Source organism: Terrapene carolina, unplaced genomic scaffold, assembly GCF_002925995.2.
Source record: "Terrapene carolina triunguis isolate 2854851 unplaced genomic scaffold, T_m_triunguis-2.0 Scaffold68, whole genome shotgun sequence".
Taxonomy (NCBI): Eukaryota; Metazoa; Chordata; order Testudines; family Emydidae; genus Terrapene; species Terrapene triunguis.
In genome coordinates this window covers 40,920,037-40,936,079 of record NW_020664419.1, presented here as the reverse complement: position 1 = coordinate 40,936,079, position 16,043 = coordinate 40,920,037, and the positions used below count along the sequence as shown (strand labels likewise).

Here is a 16,043-nt window from a genome sequence, read left to right as displayed (position 1 = left end):
TGATGCAGCATGAAGAATGGTCTGCAGCTGATGTCAGAAACCAGTTTCTTATAAATGACCTGACCACGTGTGTACCTGGCTTGATTTGCCACACTGCTCATGGGCCTTTCTGAACTGATTTTGTACGGGCCAGGGTCAATGTGCAGCCAGCCTTCACACCTGCAGCCAACGAGAAGATCCCACATGCAGCTGTGGCCAAAGACAGACAATGTCACCCATCACTGATGACTGCCCTCTGACCAGATTTGATGGTGGTCTGAGGGCTCTACACTTAGCTGAGGAGGCTGCTGTCAATTGGCTTGGCGAGCTCTACCTCCGACAGGAAGAAGAATGCACTTTGATTCGTTCTTTTTCAAAGAGGACTCGGTCAAAGCACGTTAACAAACTGTTAATGAGCATCAGCAGGGTCCACAGGGAAAACTTAGTCCTTGGTAGGCTAGTGCAGGGTATATTCACACCACAGCTTGCCTCCATCTTAAGGGCTCCCTCAGGGGAAAAATGACTTGTTTTCTATCTTGTTTTATTACTGCTCTGAGATGGCATAGCATCTTAGAGATAAAGAGCTGTTTTACTGATTTGACACATGCCAAGTTCACTGAATATTGTCAGAGTCTTTATGTCTCCCAAGTCTCTGCGGAATAGTTTGGCCCAAACCAGTCTGTCATTCAGGCAGGGAATTATGCAGATCACTTCCCTTCCTGAGGACCACTGCAATTACAACTATTGTTTTTGTGATGAGCCTAACAGACCAAAAGCGCAAGTGTTCTTGACCTTTGGAGGTGGATTTGGGAACCACTGTACTTGTCCTTGAGGTACTGCTGAATTAGAGTGAGGCTGTTCAGACACATTTCTGACCTGGCTCTCAGCCCTGGCTGTGATAGCTCTGCACAGGGCTGAGGTGGGAGGGAGAAGCAGGAAGTGCAGAGCAGCTATGCTGATGAATGCTCTGGAGTGGAATGGAGGACAACAATATTATAGTAGGGTTTTTTTTCAGCTCCTATTCTAGCTATATATAGGTATAGATTAGATAAATATAGAAGAAAAATATATTTAGAAGAATAAAATGGAACAGGGGAAAAATAATTTTTCTTTAGTCTTTTTTTGTTTTGTTTTCCTCTGCTCCATTTTATTTTGGAACTCACTGAGGCTGGAAGAAAACTGACATCTCGGTCAGAGATGCCAGCTGTAGCTGTTTCCTGTGAAGCAGGAGAACAACTGGGAACGCCTTCCCGCACACAAGATAGAGGAAGAGAGAAAAAAAAAAAAAACATACTGCATCCAGATAGGTGAGGAGGATCTCACATATTCAATCAAAGTGATGGCAACATCATCACAGAAAGTAACAGCAACTTAGCCCTCAAGTAACACAGATCCCTATAATGGGCAACTACATGATCTGAATTATTGTAACACTGGTGTTCCTCAGTGTTTGCCACCATCTTTCATAATTTAAGGCTCAGTCCTGCTACTAGCACATGTAACATGATACTCTGTTTCAAAGAATTACATCTTTGTGCTATAGTAAACACTGCAACCATATTCTCAACATATATTTATGTAACTGAAAGATGACATTTTACCTGAATTCTAAGTTCATCACTTCAGGCAACTCTCCAAATTTTACTTCTTCCACCTGCAGCTCTTTAACAGCATCTAGGATTTTCTGTTGGTCTCTGGTATTTGTAATCCCAATCTAAATTAAAAAGTTATTTTAAATACATAACTGTGTAATGTTTAAAACAGACAGAATTTAAAAAGCTAGTTTATTAAATTTTAGAAGTACACAAAATATAATTATTTATACATACAGCAGCATAGAACCTTTCATCATGGAGGGTCCCAAACACTTTAGAGACTTAAAAACTTACCAAAAAAGTACACTTAGGGTCACTTCAACTAACTCTACAATATAGCCAAACTACTGAAGGTGAAATATGGCAACTGTTTAATAATGCACAGCACCACTATATAATTAGACTGGAAGTGAAGAATGCCTAATTGAAATTGCACAGGAAACATAGGTAGACAGAATGTAATTACTCATATTGGCACTTGGCCAAAATGGGATATTTGTAAAACCTGCCATAGGATTTTCAATAATCACAAATAACTAGGGCCTCTGTTTTAGGTGTCATCTGAGGCACCTCCAGCAGTAAAATGCTCCATATCATCATACTGGTTCAGTATTAACTCAACAGGAAGAAAGTCACCTAATGAATCATCAGCGCCATTTCCTGTAGAACCTAGGTATTCCTGAGAGGTCTAATCCAGCTACTGACCTAACCCAAACCAGCTTATCTTGTTAACTAAAAGTACATTGAAAATGACAAAGACCACAAGACTGTTTAGAGTACAATTGTAAACAGCAACCTAGATGTTTACCATAGTCTTGCCCCCCAAGAAAAAAAAAACAAATTAACATATTGACACCAAAAAGCATATACAAATTTGTAAGTGTCTACTATTCTTTTATAGACCACATGCTAATCATTTGGAATTTACATGTGGTCCATGTATGACCTAAATACCTCTGGATATTCGGAAAATAATGAAAAGAATTTTATAAGAGAATTCCAGGTGGCATAAAGTATCTGTATGCATCTGGGTAATAGCTATCAACTTATGAGAGACATAAACTGACCGCTTCTATACCGAGGGTGACTGTGTGTGCCCCCTCCCTGCTTGTTCATATAGAAAACGGTAGTTACATTGTCCGACATTATCAGGATGTGCTGGGATTGTATGAATGGTAGTAATGCTCTGCAAGCTTCTCATACTGCTCTTAGTTCCAGAAGATTTATGTGTATTCTGGCTTCCCAAGGTGTCTAAATGCCTTATGCTGTGTGATTGTTCATGTGGCTCCACAGACTATCAGGGAAGAGTCTGTAATTATTGTCTTGTCGGGTGTGGGGGATAGAAAGGAAATTCCTACACACACATATTCAGGGTCTCTCCACCGCACCAGGGATGCACTCACTTCAGTGGGAATTGTAACTATGGTATTCACGCTGTGTTTGCTCAGAATACCTATTGACCAGAGCCAACCTTGAAGAATTCCCTCATGACAGCAGTCCGTGAAAAGAGATGGGGAAGGAAGTATGGGGGAGAAACTCGCTGGTATAGCTAAAATGGTTGCTAGCCTCATCAATAAAGGCTTGAAATTGAATCCTGTCAAGGAACTTAGAATAGTTAAGGTGTTAATATATGGCGAGAAGAGCTTGATAATTTGAGATCCTAAAATGCAGGCTGGTAAATGTTAAGACCATTTTCCCCATAAGGTTGATACACTTGGCCGCATCTTTAGGGAAGACCCTTGGGTGCTGTTGCCAGTGGCTGCATGGACCACCATGGAGTTTGGGGCAGTGTGAGTGAAAAAGAATTCTGCTCCCTTAGGCAGGACAATGTATCACTTCTCTGCCCTCTTGGCGGTAGGGGCACAGTTGGCCGGGCATATGCCACACAGCCCTTGCCGACTCTAGTATGGCTTCATTTACCAGGACAGCAAGCCAGATGGAGCTTGTAGGATACCTAGCAGCTTATGCTGAGGGTCCTGGTACTCTTCTAAGGAGATCTGGAACTCTTTTGCCACTCTCTGTTGAGCAGTGGTGGACAACCTGCGGCCCATCAGGGTAATCTGCTGGCAAGCCGCCATACAGTTTGTTTACATTTGCACGGCTGCCCGCAGCTCCCAGTGGCCGCGGTAAAAAAACTGTCTGGCAGCCCGTCAGCGGACTACCCTGATGGGCTGCGTGTGGCCCGCGGGCTGCAGGGTGCCCACCACTGATCTAAGTCCTGTGCTGGGATTCTAATCCTAGCTAACTTGAACTATCATAAAACTAACAATGAGGTATGAATAATATAAAACTGTGAGTATTTACAGGAAGAAGAGAAAGGATCAGTTCTGGACAATGGAGGAGTCTGACTCAGGCCATGTAGTGGTAAGAAGGAACTGGAAAGATGGTCAGTCTGCCCTGCCCCTTATGCCCTCAGTGCAGAGCACAAGAAAAGCAGGGGCACAGGTGCAGACCAAAAGACACTACTTGCAAGAATTCTCTGGTCTCAAGCACATGGAGCACAAATATACTCACAGTGAAATACACACAGGGAGCACAGAAAGAACTAGACTAATATCTACCGTAAAATATAAGTTTCAAGAAGTGTAATCAATTAACAATTCAAGATGGCTGACACTTGTAGAACCATGATGATAGGGCACCAGACTACACTGATCTAGTTACTAGATGGCTATCCCCTAGCCTGGTTACATACAATTCTATTTTATAGACTTCATCTTAACTGCCTTCGCGTATTATGCTTATTGGAACGTGAGCACTACAAGTGCTTAGTTGAAGAACCACCTAAACTACAAACTGGCACTGTGCTGTATGTTGTAACTGGGTCAGGAAACAATCATGTAGACACTGAGTACCCCAACTCAATTATAACTGAAAAAGTAGATGAGCCCTGGGAGTCAAGAGACCTTGGTTCCACTCCTGCCTTTTCCACTGACTCTGACTTTGGACAAGTCAATTATTTCTGAAAACCTTATTTTCCCCATTTTTATAATGGGGTTTTAAGTTAGACTTCCTTGCATGCCCACTGAAGACAGCATGATCCCACAAGTATAACTGAGGGCACAATTTGGCCCACACTATTTTTATAACTGGTGACAGCACACACATAGAAAATAACCTAGACTCCAACTCAGATCCCATGCTGCGTTTACAAATCTAGAGTAGCAGTTAACAACTACACTTTAAAAAGACAAATAAGCTTATGTATTTAGCTAGTTGGCTTAAAAAATAAAGCATTAACACCATACATACACACTACTTTTACCATTCTTTAAAAAACAGCACTGATTTATGGCTAGCCAAATAATCAAAGGAATAATCAACAAGATATTACACTACTTAGATAACAAACTTTTAGTCATCATATGGCAGTTCTAATTAATAAAATGTAAGCTAAAATGAAGGAATGGTAACAGCTCAAAAATTGCATTAGACTGGTCTCAAACTCTAGGATCTGCCTAGTGATATACCCCACAGATTGATCTTTAAAATAGTGTACAAAGGGCAGTCTACATTCAGATGCCAAGATCTTGAAAGCAAATAAGAATTCATCAAGATTTCTGAGAGAAAAAGTTATTGATCCCCTTATTTTTCCCTCTAAAAATTTTCATAAAGATATACAAACAAACAAAGGAATATAAATGAAGTGAAAATAAATTAGAAAGAGTTCTAAAACATTAAACTGACCTGTGTAAAATCATCTTTTTTCATGGTCAAAAGCTGTCTTAAAGCTATATCATTTTCCTGTATGAAACAAAAGTTTTCACTTAGCAAATATGGAAATTTAGAAGAAAGACTATGAAGAAAAAAGTTAGAAATGTAGCTATACAGGTTAATTACCAAAGGGGCATTGTAAAATTTCTCAGATATATTCATAATACAAAAAATATCTAATGCATATACCTAAGCCTCAATTCCTTGGAAGTTTTAATCGCTAGTCTGCTAAAAGAACTACAGTAATAATCAGAGGAACACCCTTGCTCTGACTGGCCAATGGGAACACAGAGGGCCCCCTCCTTCCCCTGCTCTGACTTGCCAATGGGGCAATGGGGGACCCCCGATCCTGGTGTGCTTTCCCCCAGCCACTACGGTGGGAGGCTGTGGGAAGATCTGCCCGGGCAGCTTTTGCAGGAGCAGTGCTTGAATGACCTGGAAAAGAGAGAGAGAGAGAGAGAGAGTGTGAGTGAGTGAGTGTGTGTGTGTGTGTCATAACTAGAGAGCAACCTTTTGGCTTATTTAGTCTCACAAAGGAAGGCTAAGCAGGGCTATGGCTGCTCTTCATAAATACATCGGGGTAAATGCTAGGGAGGGTGAAGGGCTGTATAAACTATAGGAGCATGTTGGCACAAGAATAAATGGGTGTAAACTGGCCATGAACAAATTCAGGCTGGACATTAGAAAAAGGTTTCTAATCATCAGAGCGGTGAGTTTCTGGAACAGCCTTCTATGGGGAGCAGTGGGAGGAAAACAACTTAATTAGATTTAAGGACAATAAGAAGTTGGATTATATGACAGGGTTGCTTGTGATATAGGGAGGCAGGTCTCACTTCTGGTTTGTCTTCAGTTCCTAAAGTTCATGCTTCAGGGTTTCAGCCAGCCACCAACAGGTGTCAGGAAGGGATTTCCCCTGCCTCCCTCAATAAATAGAGAGCACGCATAGGTACGTGCGTGTATTTAATCTTCTTCCTCTGAAGTATCATGGATGTCACGGCTGCAGATGGGACACTGGACTGGGATGGCCATAGCTCTGAGGTGGCACCGAGCATTCTCTCTCTCAGGTGCTTGGCTGTCTTGTTCTAACTTACATGCTTAGAGTCTAACCAATTGCTACATATGGGGTCAGGAAGGAATTTTCCCCCAGGCTAAACTGGCAGTGGTAGTGACCTTTGAGTATTTTACCTTCTTCTTCAGCATGGGGTCTGGGTCATTGTCAGGATTATTTGGCTATATCTCAATCAATTCCCTGTCACTGCAGGGTCCTCTGGCACTGCACCTTGGTCCCTCCAAATCTCTGCTGTGGCATGTAATAGTCTAGTCTACTGTGGGCTGTAATACTTTTGTCTAATTTTGGTTGTTGTATTTAGCGTGCAGATGCTGGTTCGTGTTGGTGGTCAGACTAGATGATCTGGTGGTCCCTTTTGGCCTTAAACTCTATGACTATCACTTAGACAAATTTTACATGTAGCATTTCAGATACAATTTTCTCATTTATTTTCAAATAAATGCATTAAAATGTGACTTGACAAAAGTATACAATCTAACATTGAAAAATCTAAGGGTCATAGTAGTATGAAGCGCATTTAATAATTTACAAACTATTTTTAAAATATGCAATTTCACTACATTAATCTTACCTTTAATAACTCTGTTATGTGTTCTAGACCAAGACCATGTAAAAACACTTCTAGGTCACCAAAGGCTGCATAGGAACTATATATATTATTGCACGAGTCACAAAAAGAAAAAAAAGTGGCAAATTTATTTTTCATAAATAAAGCAGTTGTCTAAACTCTAATAGGCAAACACAAACACACACATGCATGCGTGTCAGTAAAGTGATGCATATTTCCAGGCAAAGCACTTCACAAGACTGTAATTAAAGCAGCAAATTGGTATGAATACTTTAAATAAAAAAAAAAATCTTTATTAAATCATTGTAATTTTAAAAATCAAATGGCTGCAGGCAGGAAATTCAAACATCCCAAATGTTGGAAAATATGGAAATGCAGTTATGGTACATCAAACCTCTACCCCGATATAACACGAATTCGGATATAACGCAATAAAGCAGCGCTCCGGGGGGCGGGGCTGCGCACTCTAGTGGATCAAAGCAAGTTCGATACAACGCGGTTTCACCTATAACGCGGTAAGATTTTTTGGCTCCCGAGGACAGCGTTATATTGGGGTAGAGGTGTACTTTAACTCTGCCCTCTAATCACTAGCCACCCTTTATGTAAGGTAGATATGTCCATGATAAGCATCACAGCTTGTTTGTTTTTAGATTTATAATAAGAAAGGTAAGCACACCTGTCCTGGGCTCCTGCGGCCTTTGAAATAATTTTAAAAGTACACGAAGAAATAAAACCCAGCAGCCGTCAAAAGCCAGAAAATTAACAGCCAATCAAAAATGCATATTCCAAACAACACCATGCAAAAGGCAAAAAGATAAGCCATTACTTCACTGCTCCCTCACCAAAATCCTACATTAACAGATTCAAGTTTATTTCAGACCAAATATGGAGTGAATTCAAAATCTGAAAACCCTACTCTTATACCCAGAAGACTTTAGTTCTGTGATCGGCAACCTGCGGCCTATCAGAGTAATCCGCTGGTGGCCCGCCAGACTGTTTGTTTACACTTGCACAGCTGCCTGCAGCTCCCAGTGGCCGCGGTTCGCTGTTCCTGGCTATCGGGAGCTGTGGGAAGTGGCGCGGGCCTGGCTGCTGCTTCCCACAGCTCCCATTGGCCGGGAATGGCGAACCGTGGCGACTGGGAGCTGTGGGCGGTTGTGCAAATGTAGACAAACTATCTAGCGGCCCACCAGTGGATTACCAAGATGGGCCGTGTGTGGCCCACAGGCCGCAGGTTGCCCACCACTGCATTAGAGACTTGATTTTTAGAGATATTGATCACCCACAACTGCAGCTGAAGCCAATAGGAACTCCAGTTGCTCAGTACCTCCGAAAATGAGGCTATTTCATACAGAAATTCTGTGAAAGGGATGGGAATAGAACCCAGGCCTTCAGGCCCTATCTAAACTAGGTTTTTGCACTGGTGTAACTACACGGATACAAACTCTCAGTGTTGATGTGCTGCAATGGAGTGAGATGGCCCTTTCACTCGTGCAATTTAGTAAATTACTAGGATAAATTGCACCAATGAAAGCTGTGCGTTGCATTAGTATAGCATATCTATATTAGTTTTGTACTGATATAACCACATTGGTATAGTTCCACCAGTGCAAATTTTCCTAGTTTAGACAAGGTCTGGTACCTTAATCACAAGATTTCCTGTGCCTCCTGTGCTCATGCCTGTAAAAGGGATAAATTCTCCCAAACAGCATAACTGTATCTCAACAGAATGGCCTTGTAATTTGGTATATGCAAGGCCAATGAGGCAGACGACTTGGCCTTTCTTCCTAAGTTGCCCATTTTCCTTTTATCTCATGATGAGATGAGGGAGAGGATTTTCCACTCAGTTATATTTTATTCATATATTTGATTAAGAATAAATATACACATAATATAACTAAGTAAAAATCCTCTCAATCAATGCCTTATATAGCAACTGTTTTTATCAGGAAGTTGAGTGTGGGATGTGAAAAGAATACTCAAATCCCTGGAGGGACACTTGATAAAAAATCTCTCACCTTGGCCAGGGGAAGAACAGATGCATATAAGAGCCAGAAGTCCCTGTCATGCTCTAAAATACCTTCTTTTCTAAAATATCATATAGTGTATGTGGGGTGCTTCTGGTCAGAAGAAACCTCAATTTTTAAAGCATTTGTCATTCTCAACAGAAATCCTTAACCTTGTCAGAAATTATCTGATGGAGAAGGCAACAATAGGGTCACATTCTCCACTGATGATACAGATAAAGTTTATTGTGTATATACTGTACCAGTGGCCTCTGTTAAAAACTTGGAAGCATCCAAACTACGTAATGCAATATTGAGTTTGTACAGTAAGGCACCTAAATGTTAGGAAATACAAAATTTAAGATGGGTTTCAGTGTTTCATAACGGGGTTTCAGTTTCTCATTTTAAGAAATTATTACATTAGGTGTGATTGTAAAAAAAGTTCCAAAAATAGACACTGTAAACTGTTCTGCATTAATGCTAATCATGTGCACACCCCAAAAGCATTCATAATATTAAAACTAAAATGAACTAAAATAGCATTAGTTTTTTTCCCTTCTTTACCTAACTCTATGATCTCTAACTGCATCAGGGACTGCTTTCAAGAGTCTGTGGATAGCCTCTTCTTTAAACAGGTTCTGGAACTTCCCTTGCAAGGGATTTGCAGTCAAAGAAAGTAAATTAAAAAGCTGAAAAAAGTATGAAAACCATTTAGTTAATATTCAGTTTAGGAAAAGAGAAGTATAGTAGTGTCCTATTTAATTAAATAAGCACAAGAATAATTCAATGCATAATGAAAATTTAAATTGTAAAAAAGGTGGGAAAATTATTTCATGGCCTATTATCTGGGGAGAATAATTCAAGTAAGTCATCTCATTCTTCCAAAAGGCAAACATCTATGATAGAGATGAGCCCATGGAACTTAAATCTCCAAGAGTGAATGTTGCTAAGCTAATCAAATTTCAATGGAATACTGAACAAGAACCATCAGTATAGAGTGAAGCAATATTGTGTACAGTGTGAAGATAAATAAAAACAATAAAAGGATGAAAGAGGTCATATATTAACTAAAATTAACTGAATATTTGTTTTTGGTTTGAAGACTTAGAAGTTCTTCACTCCCAAGTCAAATCTCTCAAGAACAAGATTGTGTATGCACTTGTAATTTATTCCTGTATCCTAGAAATGTATGGATATACTGTATTAGCACACACATAGATACCAGTATTATAAACATTCCAAATTAAAAACAATGGATTTTGTACTTGGGTGTTCTTTATATCTAATTGATCAACGAAAAAAAGACTTTTTTTTTTGTCTGCTGATTCATTCTCTCATGGTAAAACCATATAAACCATCTCCACTAGATAGCTCAGTCTATACCTCTGGCCCCAGTGACTGCAGTAAAGTTGACATTCAGGGGACATGTCACTCTAAAGTCTGCCTTCAGGGACAATGATCCAAGTACTCTTCCTGAACTATCAACAAAACTATGATTTCAGAAAGAAAGGGCAAAGCTAACATTAAATCAAAAAGCCTGACAAAGTCATCAGGGATAAGCTATCAAACACATGATTACTAGCGCATTCCTTCAAAGGTGAGTTGCAGTGTGGGAAAAAATATTCAGTCTGTGCCCATTTTATGCTTTTTTTATGATGTACAAAGAAGACCTGACATCCTGATCAGTGATTTCCCCACTTTAAAAATAAATTTATTTCTGTTTTTTTTATGGTCACATCAGAAGGAAAGGAGCTCTTTGCTCTTCATCAAGTTCATTGACATGATTTGCCTGGATGACTATAATCCTAATGAAGGATGAGGAAGAGACTGAAGCCTGAAGAGCCACCGCAAAAGTTTCATAATTCTCTTAGGGAATCCGCTGTATATGTCTGGTCCTCAGGAAGTCAGCATCTCCTTAAATGTCTTTGGTGAGGGTTGTTACTAGTGTGCCAATCTTTGTGAGCTGCATGTCCTTTGTAAAAAACGGTAATGTTTAGACATTTCCTATCCAAGGTGTTTTTTCTTTGCTGGCTCCTCACATTCAGACTGAATAATCCTCTTTAAGGGATGGTCAGAGAAAGGCACCCTTCAACTTGGCCAAAAATTTTTTCAATAGTTCCTACTGAAGATCTGCTCTACTTCATATTTTTTTCTATTCCTTTGTTGGGGGGTTGAAGCCAAAGAGCAACAGAGATTCATCTCATTCTCATCTCAAATTCTGGTGGGAAAAGATAATCATGTGTATCTTCCTCCCATTTCTTTGGATCAGACTGACAAGCCCATGTACTCCATCATATAATTAGACCAAATTCCACTACAAGAATGCAATGTTAATTTATTGTATCTTTATTAAATACTCTTTGTTCTCATTCCCCTCACCTCCTCACAAACACAAGCTCCTAGTGATGTAAAATTTGTCAGTGATTATTCTCAATGGATTTTTTGCCATACTCTTCAGGCAGCCTGGCTCAAAGCCTCCTTGCCAATGTGTGCCATGAAAAGTAGCTTGTAGCTGGTTTCCAATGGCTCATCTCTCCAAATCACTAGGCTTTGATTGCTCCACTGTTTTCCAAGCAGCCTAGGCTCCTAGTCTGGAATAATAGCTCTTTTCTCCGCTTCCTAACTGTCATTAGATTCCAGCTCTGGCTCCATGTCCCTCTGCTGCCTGGCTCCCAGGAACAGGGCAGGGAAGACGCACTCTAATTCAATGAACTCCCCCTGGTGGGGAAAGCTGGAGAGAGAGGCTGAAAATAGTCAGATGCCTAGGTGCAGAAAAATGGTGAATTTCACTTTAATAATGCTGATTTCTATGCAGTCTTGGAAAAATGCTAAATATCACAGCTATGGAGTTGTAGATTCCACCGAGCTCTGTGCTGAATAGTGTAGTTCACAACTCTCGAGAGATATCGACCTGGCTTGGGAGGCTCCCTGTGTAGACATACCCTCCGTTGCTGCTCCTAGGGCCACAGGAGATGATTCAACCTTTTCAGACAGACTTCTCCCTTGAGCACTAATGATTGAAGCTGCTGATATTTACTATACTACCTAAAGCCTGCAGCTATTGTTTCATATTTAAGCAATTTAAAATGTTTTTCTATTTGAATTTCTGTAGAACTCTCCCAAATGAAATGTAGCTAAATACTATACAATGCAATCTATTTCAAAGTTATCTTGGTTGAATTCAACCAACTATTTCTCAAAGAGTTGATCAGAAAAACTGTCAGTGAATACATTTTTGATACAACGCGTATTAAAATAATAACTCTAAGCAAGGAATTATGCTGGAAATTTAAGTACACATAAGCAGAGAAATTCTTAAGTTAAAGTTCCCACAGCAACATTAACATAATGCATGGGTAGTAACTTTTAAAGCATCATGAACACCTACAGTATAGCACTGAATAATAATAATAAATATTTGTTAAATATATGCTGTAATACATGTTTAAGGGCCTACATTAACATTGGTCTGGGAAGCTGTGCAACCAGTGAGAACATGAACATTTCAGGAAAAACAGAATGAGACCTTAGTGGAGAACAATACCTCTGAATGTTTACTGCTTTTTGCAATCTCTCCTGCTGTCTTTCCATCTTTGGTTTGTAGAGTTTTATCAGCTCCAAGTTCAAGCAACTTGAAGACTACATTTTTATGTCCTTGGTGGGATGCCCATGTCAGTGCCTATATATAAAACATTTTGTTTCACTTGGTAGAATAAGTTTAAAAAAACAAGACAAAAAACAGAGCTTATTATCTCAGTAAAACGAAATAGGGTAACTTGTGTGAAACGTAAACATGGAAGAGTAACTCCACCAGCTAATTATGATGATGATGCACAATCTCATTTTGTTACACTAAGTTAATTATTGATTGGAAGATGACCAGACAGAATACAATTCACTAAAAATGGACAACATGTAAAATATTTTGTCAAATGTTTTAAAAATTAATTCAAAGTTAAAGTCCAGATTTAAATATGAATGACAAAAATTCTCAACACATATGCAAAGTCAGTTCTAACTCTGCCCTTTCTCACTCACTCATCTTTCACACATGGGAAGGTGTTCCCTCCCCTTTGCCACACCATCGGACTACAAGTGTATTTAATAGACTATCTTAGTTTGTTCTAAATTCTACAATTTTGCTGTATTTAAACATTAATAGCAAAATTACCCCATACCCTACAGTTTGCAGATTATTTTAAATACAGAACATAATGGCAAATAAGGAAGCAATAAATTACCTGTGAAATTCTGAAATTCCATTCTGAGCAATTCTCAAAGCTTTGGGGCTACCGCAACTCCAAATATAAAAGGGACTCAGATGCTATGGCAACCAGAGGCGTGTGCAGGGATTTAAATGTGACTATTTTGGGGGATGTGCGATGCTCTGTACTTCAGGTGAACACCCTGTACCCACATGTTCATCCTTATAAAATGATTGTGTGGTATCCAATGCAAAATTTGTCATGTCGGGTGTCTTCAGAAGGCTCATGATGCACTGAGCATTGTTGTTATAGTGATGTTATAGGTTGTTTCATGTATATAGTTTTGAGGCTGAAAATGTGTTCTCGAGGCTTAAAACAAACCCAGGCAAAAACTCTCCAGGAGCAGAGGGGCAGTTCATACCTCATCACGGCATGGATGGGACAAACCCAGCCCAGCCTCACAGGAACAAAGGACACTGGCCTAGGCAGCAACAAAGGATCTGCTGGACTCTCGAGTGAGTCACCCCCATTCCCTTCGTCAGTTAGGGACTACAATGAGGTAATGTTCACCTGACTCTGAAGGGGGGGGGGCAAAGCCAAGAGGGAAGAAAGGACATGATAAAAGGGAGAGATGTTTGCCATGCTCTCTCTCTCTTCCACCTCCATCTACAGACAACACCATCAAGCAACTGAAGCGCTGATCAAAGGGGAGAGCCTGGCTGAAGGGCAACCAGCCAGCCTGTGATGAGAAGCATCTAAGTTTGTAAGGGCACTGAAAATGTTAAGATCAGCTTAGAATGCGTTTTGCTTTTATTTCATTTGACCAAATCTGACTTCTTGTGCTTTGACTTAAAATCTATCTTTTGTAGTTAATAAATCTGTTTGTTTATGCTACCTGAAGCAGTGCGTTTGGTCTGAAGCGTGTCAGAGACTCCCCTTGGGATAACAAGCCTGGTATATATCCATTTCTTTGTTAAACTGACAAACTCATATAAGCCTGCAGCGTCCAGCGGGCATAACTGGACACTGCAAGGGTTGTGTCTGGGACTGGAGATATACGCTAGTGTCATTCGGTTGCACAATCCAAGCAGCGGCTGGCCAAAAGTGCTCACTCATGTAGCTGGGAGAAGCTTACATGCTAGAGGCTGTGCATGAACAGCCTGGGAGTGGGGGTTCTCACAGCAGAGCAGGGTAAGGCTGGCTCCCAGAGTCGAAGATTGGAGTGACCTAGCGGATGACCGGTCCAGATAACATCAGGGAACATCACAGAGGGCACTTTAAACATCAGCACCCCATCCAATGTCCCCAGGCTCCCCTTCCTCCCTCACCACCTCCCCAGGCTCCCCACCCATCCCCACAGAACCCCCCCGTTTCCACTGCCTCCGCCCACCTTTGTCCTGAGCTCCCTTCTGTGGCATCCTAGGTGGGCCCCAAACACTTACTGGAGGCTGCAGACAAAGAAGGGACCGGTATCAGCCGGCTTCCCCGTGCACCCTCTGGCAGAGCTGGGCTGCCAGCTCTGCTTCCCTGCTCTGGGCGTCATCTAGTGGGGCTCAGCGGGAGCGCTAGCTGCAGTGCCTTTCTCAGGCATGTCCCTTCAGCTGCGCTCAGCCCAACTCCCACCTTGGCAGAAAGAGGGGAGGATGGGCTCAGGGGAGGGAATCCCAGGGGGGAGGGCAGGGCAGAAGCTGGGGGTGGTGGCGGAGAGATTACTGGGGAGAGGCGTGCCCCTGCTTTCGCCCCCTTGCTCACGCCCCTGATGGCAACAGATGACAGATAGGTGAGAGATAAGGTTAGATAAGGAAAGAAAAAAAAAAAAGTCAAAGCCGCTACTGCAAGTGCCATGTTAAGGAACAATCTCTTCTGATTCAGAAAAAGCTGTTGAGTGGTGCCAGATGGAGTCAGTTCCAGAAAAATTTGGCAAGGTGGAGCACTAGAGTGAAGGGTATTTCTGAGGAACAAGTAGTAAATGTGAAAAGTAAACACCCAATTCAGTATCACATACAGTATATACAAGTAGCTTGCTTACTGTATAACCATTTTCATCCTGGGCATTTATTTGTGATCCAGAAGCAACAAGAAGAGCAACAACTTGACGGTGTCCTTCTCGAGCTGCATACATTAGCGGAGTCATTTGTTTCCTTGGAAAAAAGAGGAATTTTTGTTAAAATACTAAACGTTAGCTAAGGTATCAGCTGTATGGTGTTGACTCAGCAAAGATTGAGCAGAACACTCAAGCATGAGCTTAAACTTTAAATGCAATCTTAAATCCTATTAGAGTCAATTGGCCTTAAGCAGATGCTTAACTTTAAGCGCACATTGAAATGATGTAAAGAATCGGACCTATATTCCCAATGAGCAGTATTAACACCTATCCTGTCAAGCGTCTATTGTACTGCAATCAGAAGTACAAATATCAGTAAGTAGAAAATCAGTATTATATTCCTAGACAAAAAGATACTCAAGATTGCTAGTATGTATCAGCAATTTAGAGTATAATATAGTAACTCCTCGCTTAACGTTGTAGTTATGTTCCTGAAAAATGCTACTTTAAGCAATGTTACGATGTTAAGAGAATCCAATTTCCCCATGAGAATTAATGTAAGGGGGGGGGGGGTTGTGAGGATTGTGAAGCTTGGTGGAGGTGAAGTCAGAGAGTGGAAGAGGGGATATTTCCCAGGGAATGCCTTACTGCTAAATGATTAACTAGCACTCAGTTGAGCCCTCAAGGGTTAACACATTGTTGTTAATGTAGCTTCACACTCTACAAGGCAGCAGGAATGGAGGGAGGGGAGACAGCATGGCAGAGAGACACAGAGACACACATTGTGTGTGTGTGTGTGTGTGTGTGTGTGTGTGTGTGTGAGTGTGAGTGTGAGTGTGAGTGTGAGTGTGAGTGTGAGTGTG

At 41.0% G+C, this 16,043-nt stretch overlaps 1 protein-coding gene across 1 annotated transcript in view; it reads right to left on the bottom strand.

Annotated features, from left to right (window-relative positions):
• ASZ1 (ankyrin repeat, SAM and basic leucine zipper domain containing 1) overlaps positions 1–16,043 on the bottom strand; it is a 90,252-nt gene that overhangs the window by 11,304 nt on the left and 62,905 nt on the right. The window contains exons 5-10 of the mRNA XM_024197027.2: positions 15,166–15,277; positions 12,476–12,610; positions 9,496–9,620; positions 6,929–7,004; positions 5,262–5,318; positions 1,581–1,693 (exon numbers count right to left, since the gene is read on the bottom strand). Coding sequence (XP_024052795.2) covers positions 1,581–1,693; positions 5,262–5,318; positions 6,929–7,004; positions 9,496–9,620; positions 12,476–12,610; positions 15,166–15,277 — 618 coding nt within the window. The remainder of the gene's footprint in view (positions 1–1,580; positions 1,694–5,261; positions 5,319–6,928; positions 7,005–9,495; positions 9,621–12,475; positions 12,611–15,165; positions 15,278–16,043) is intronic.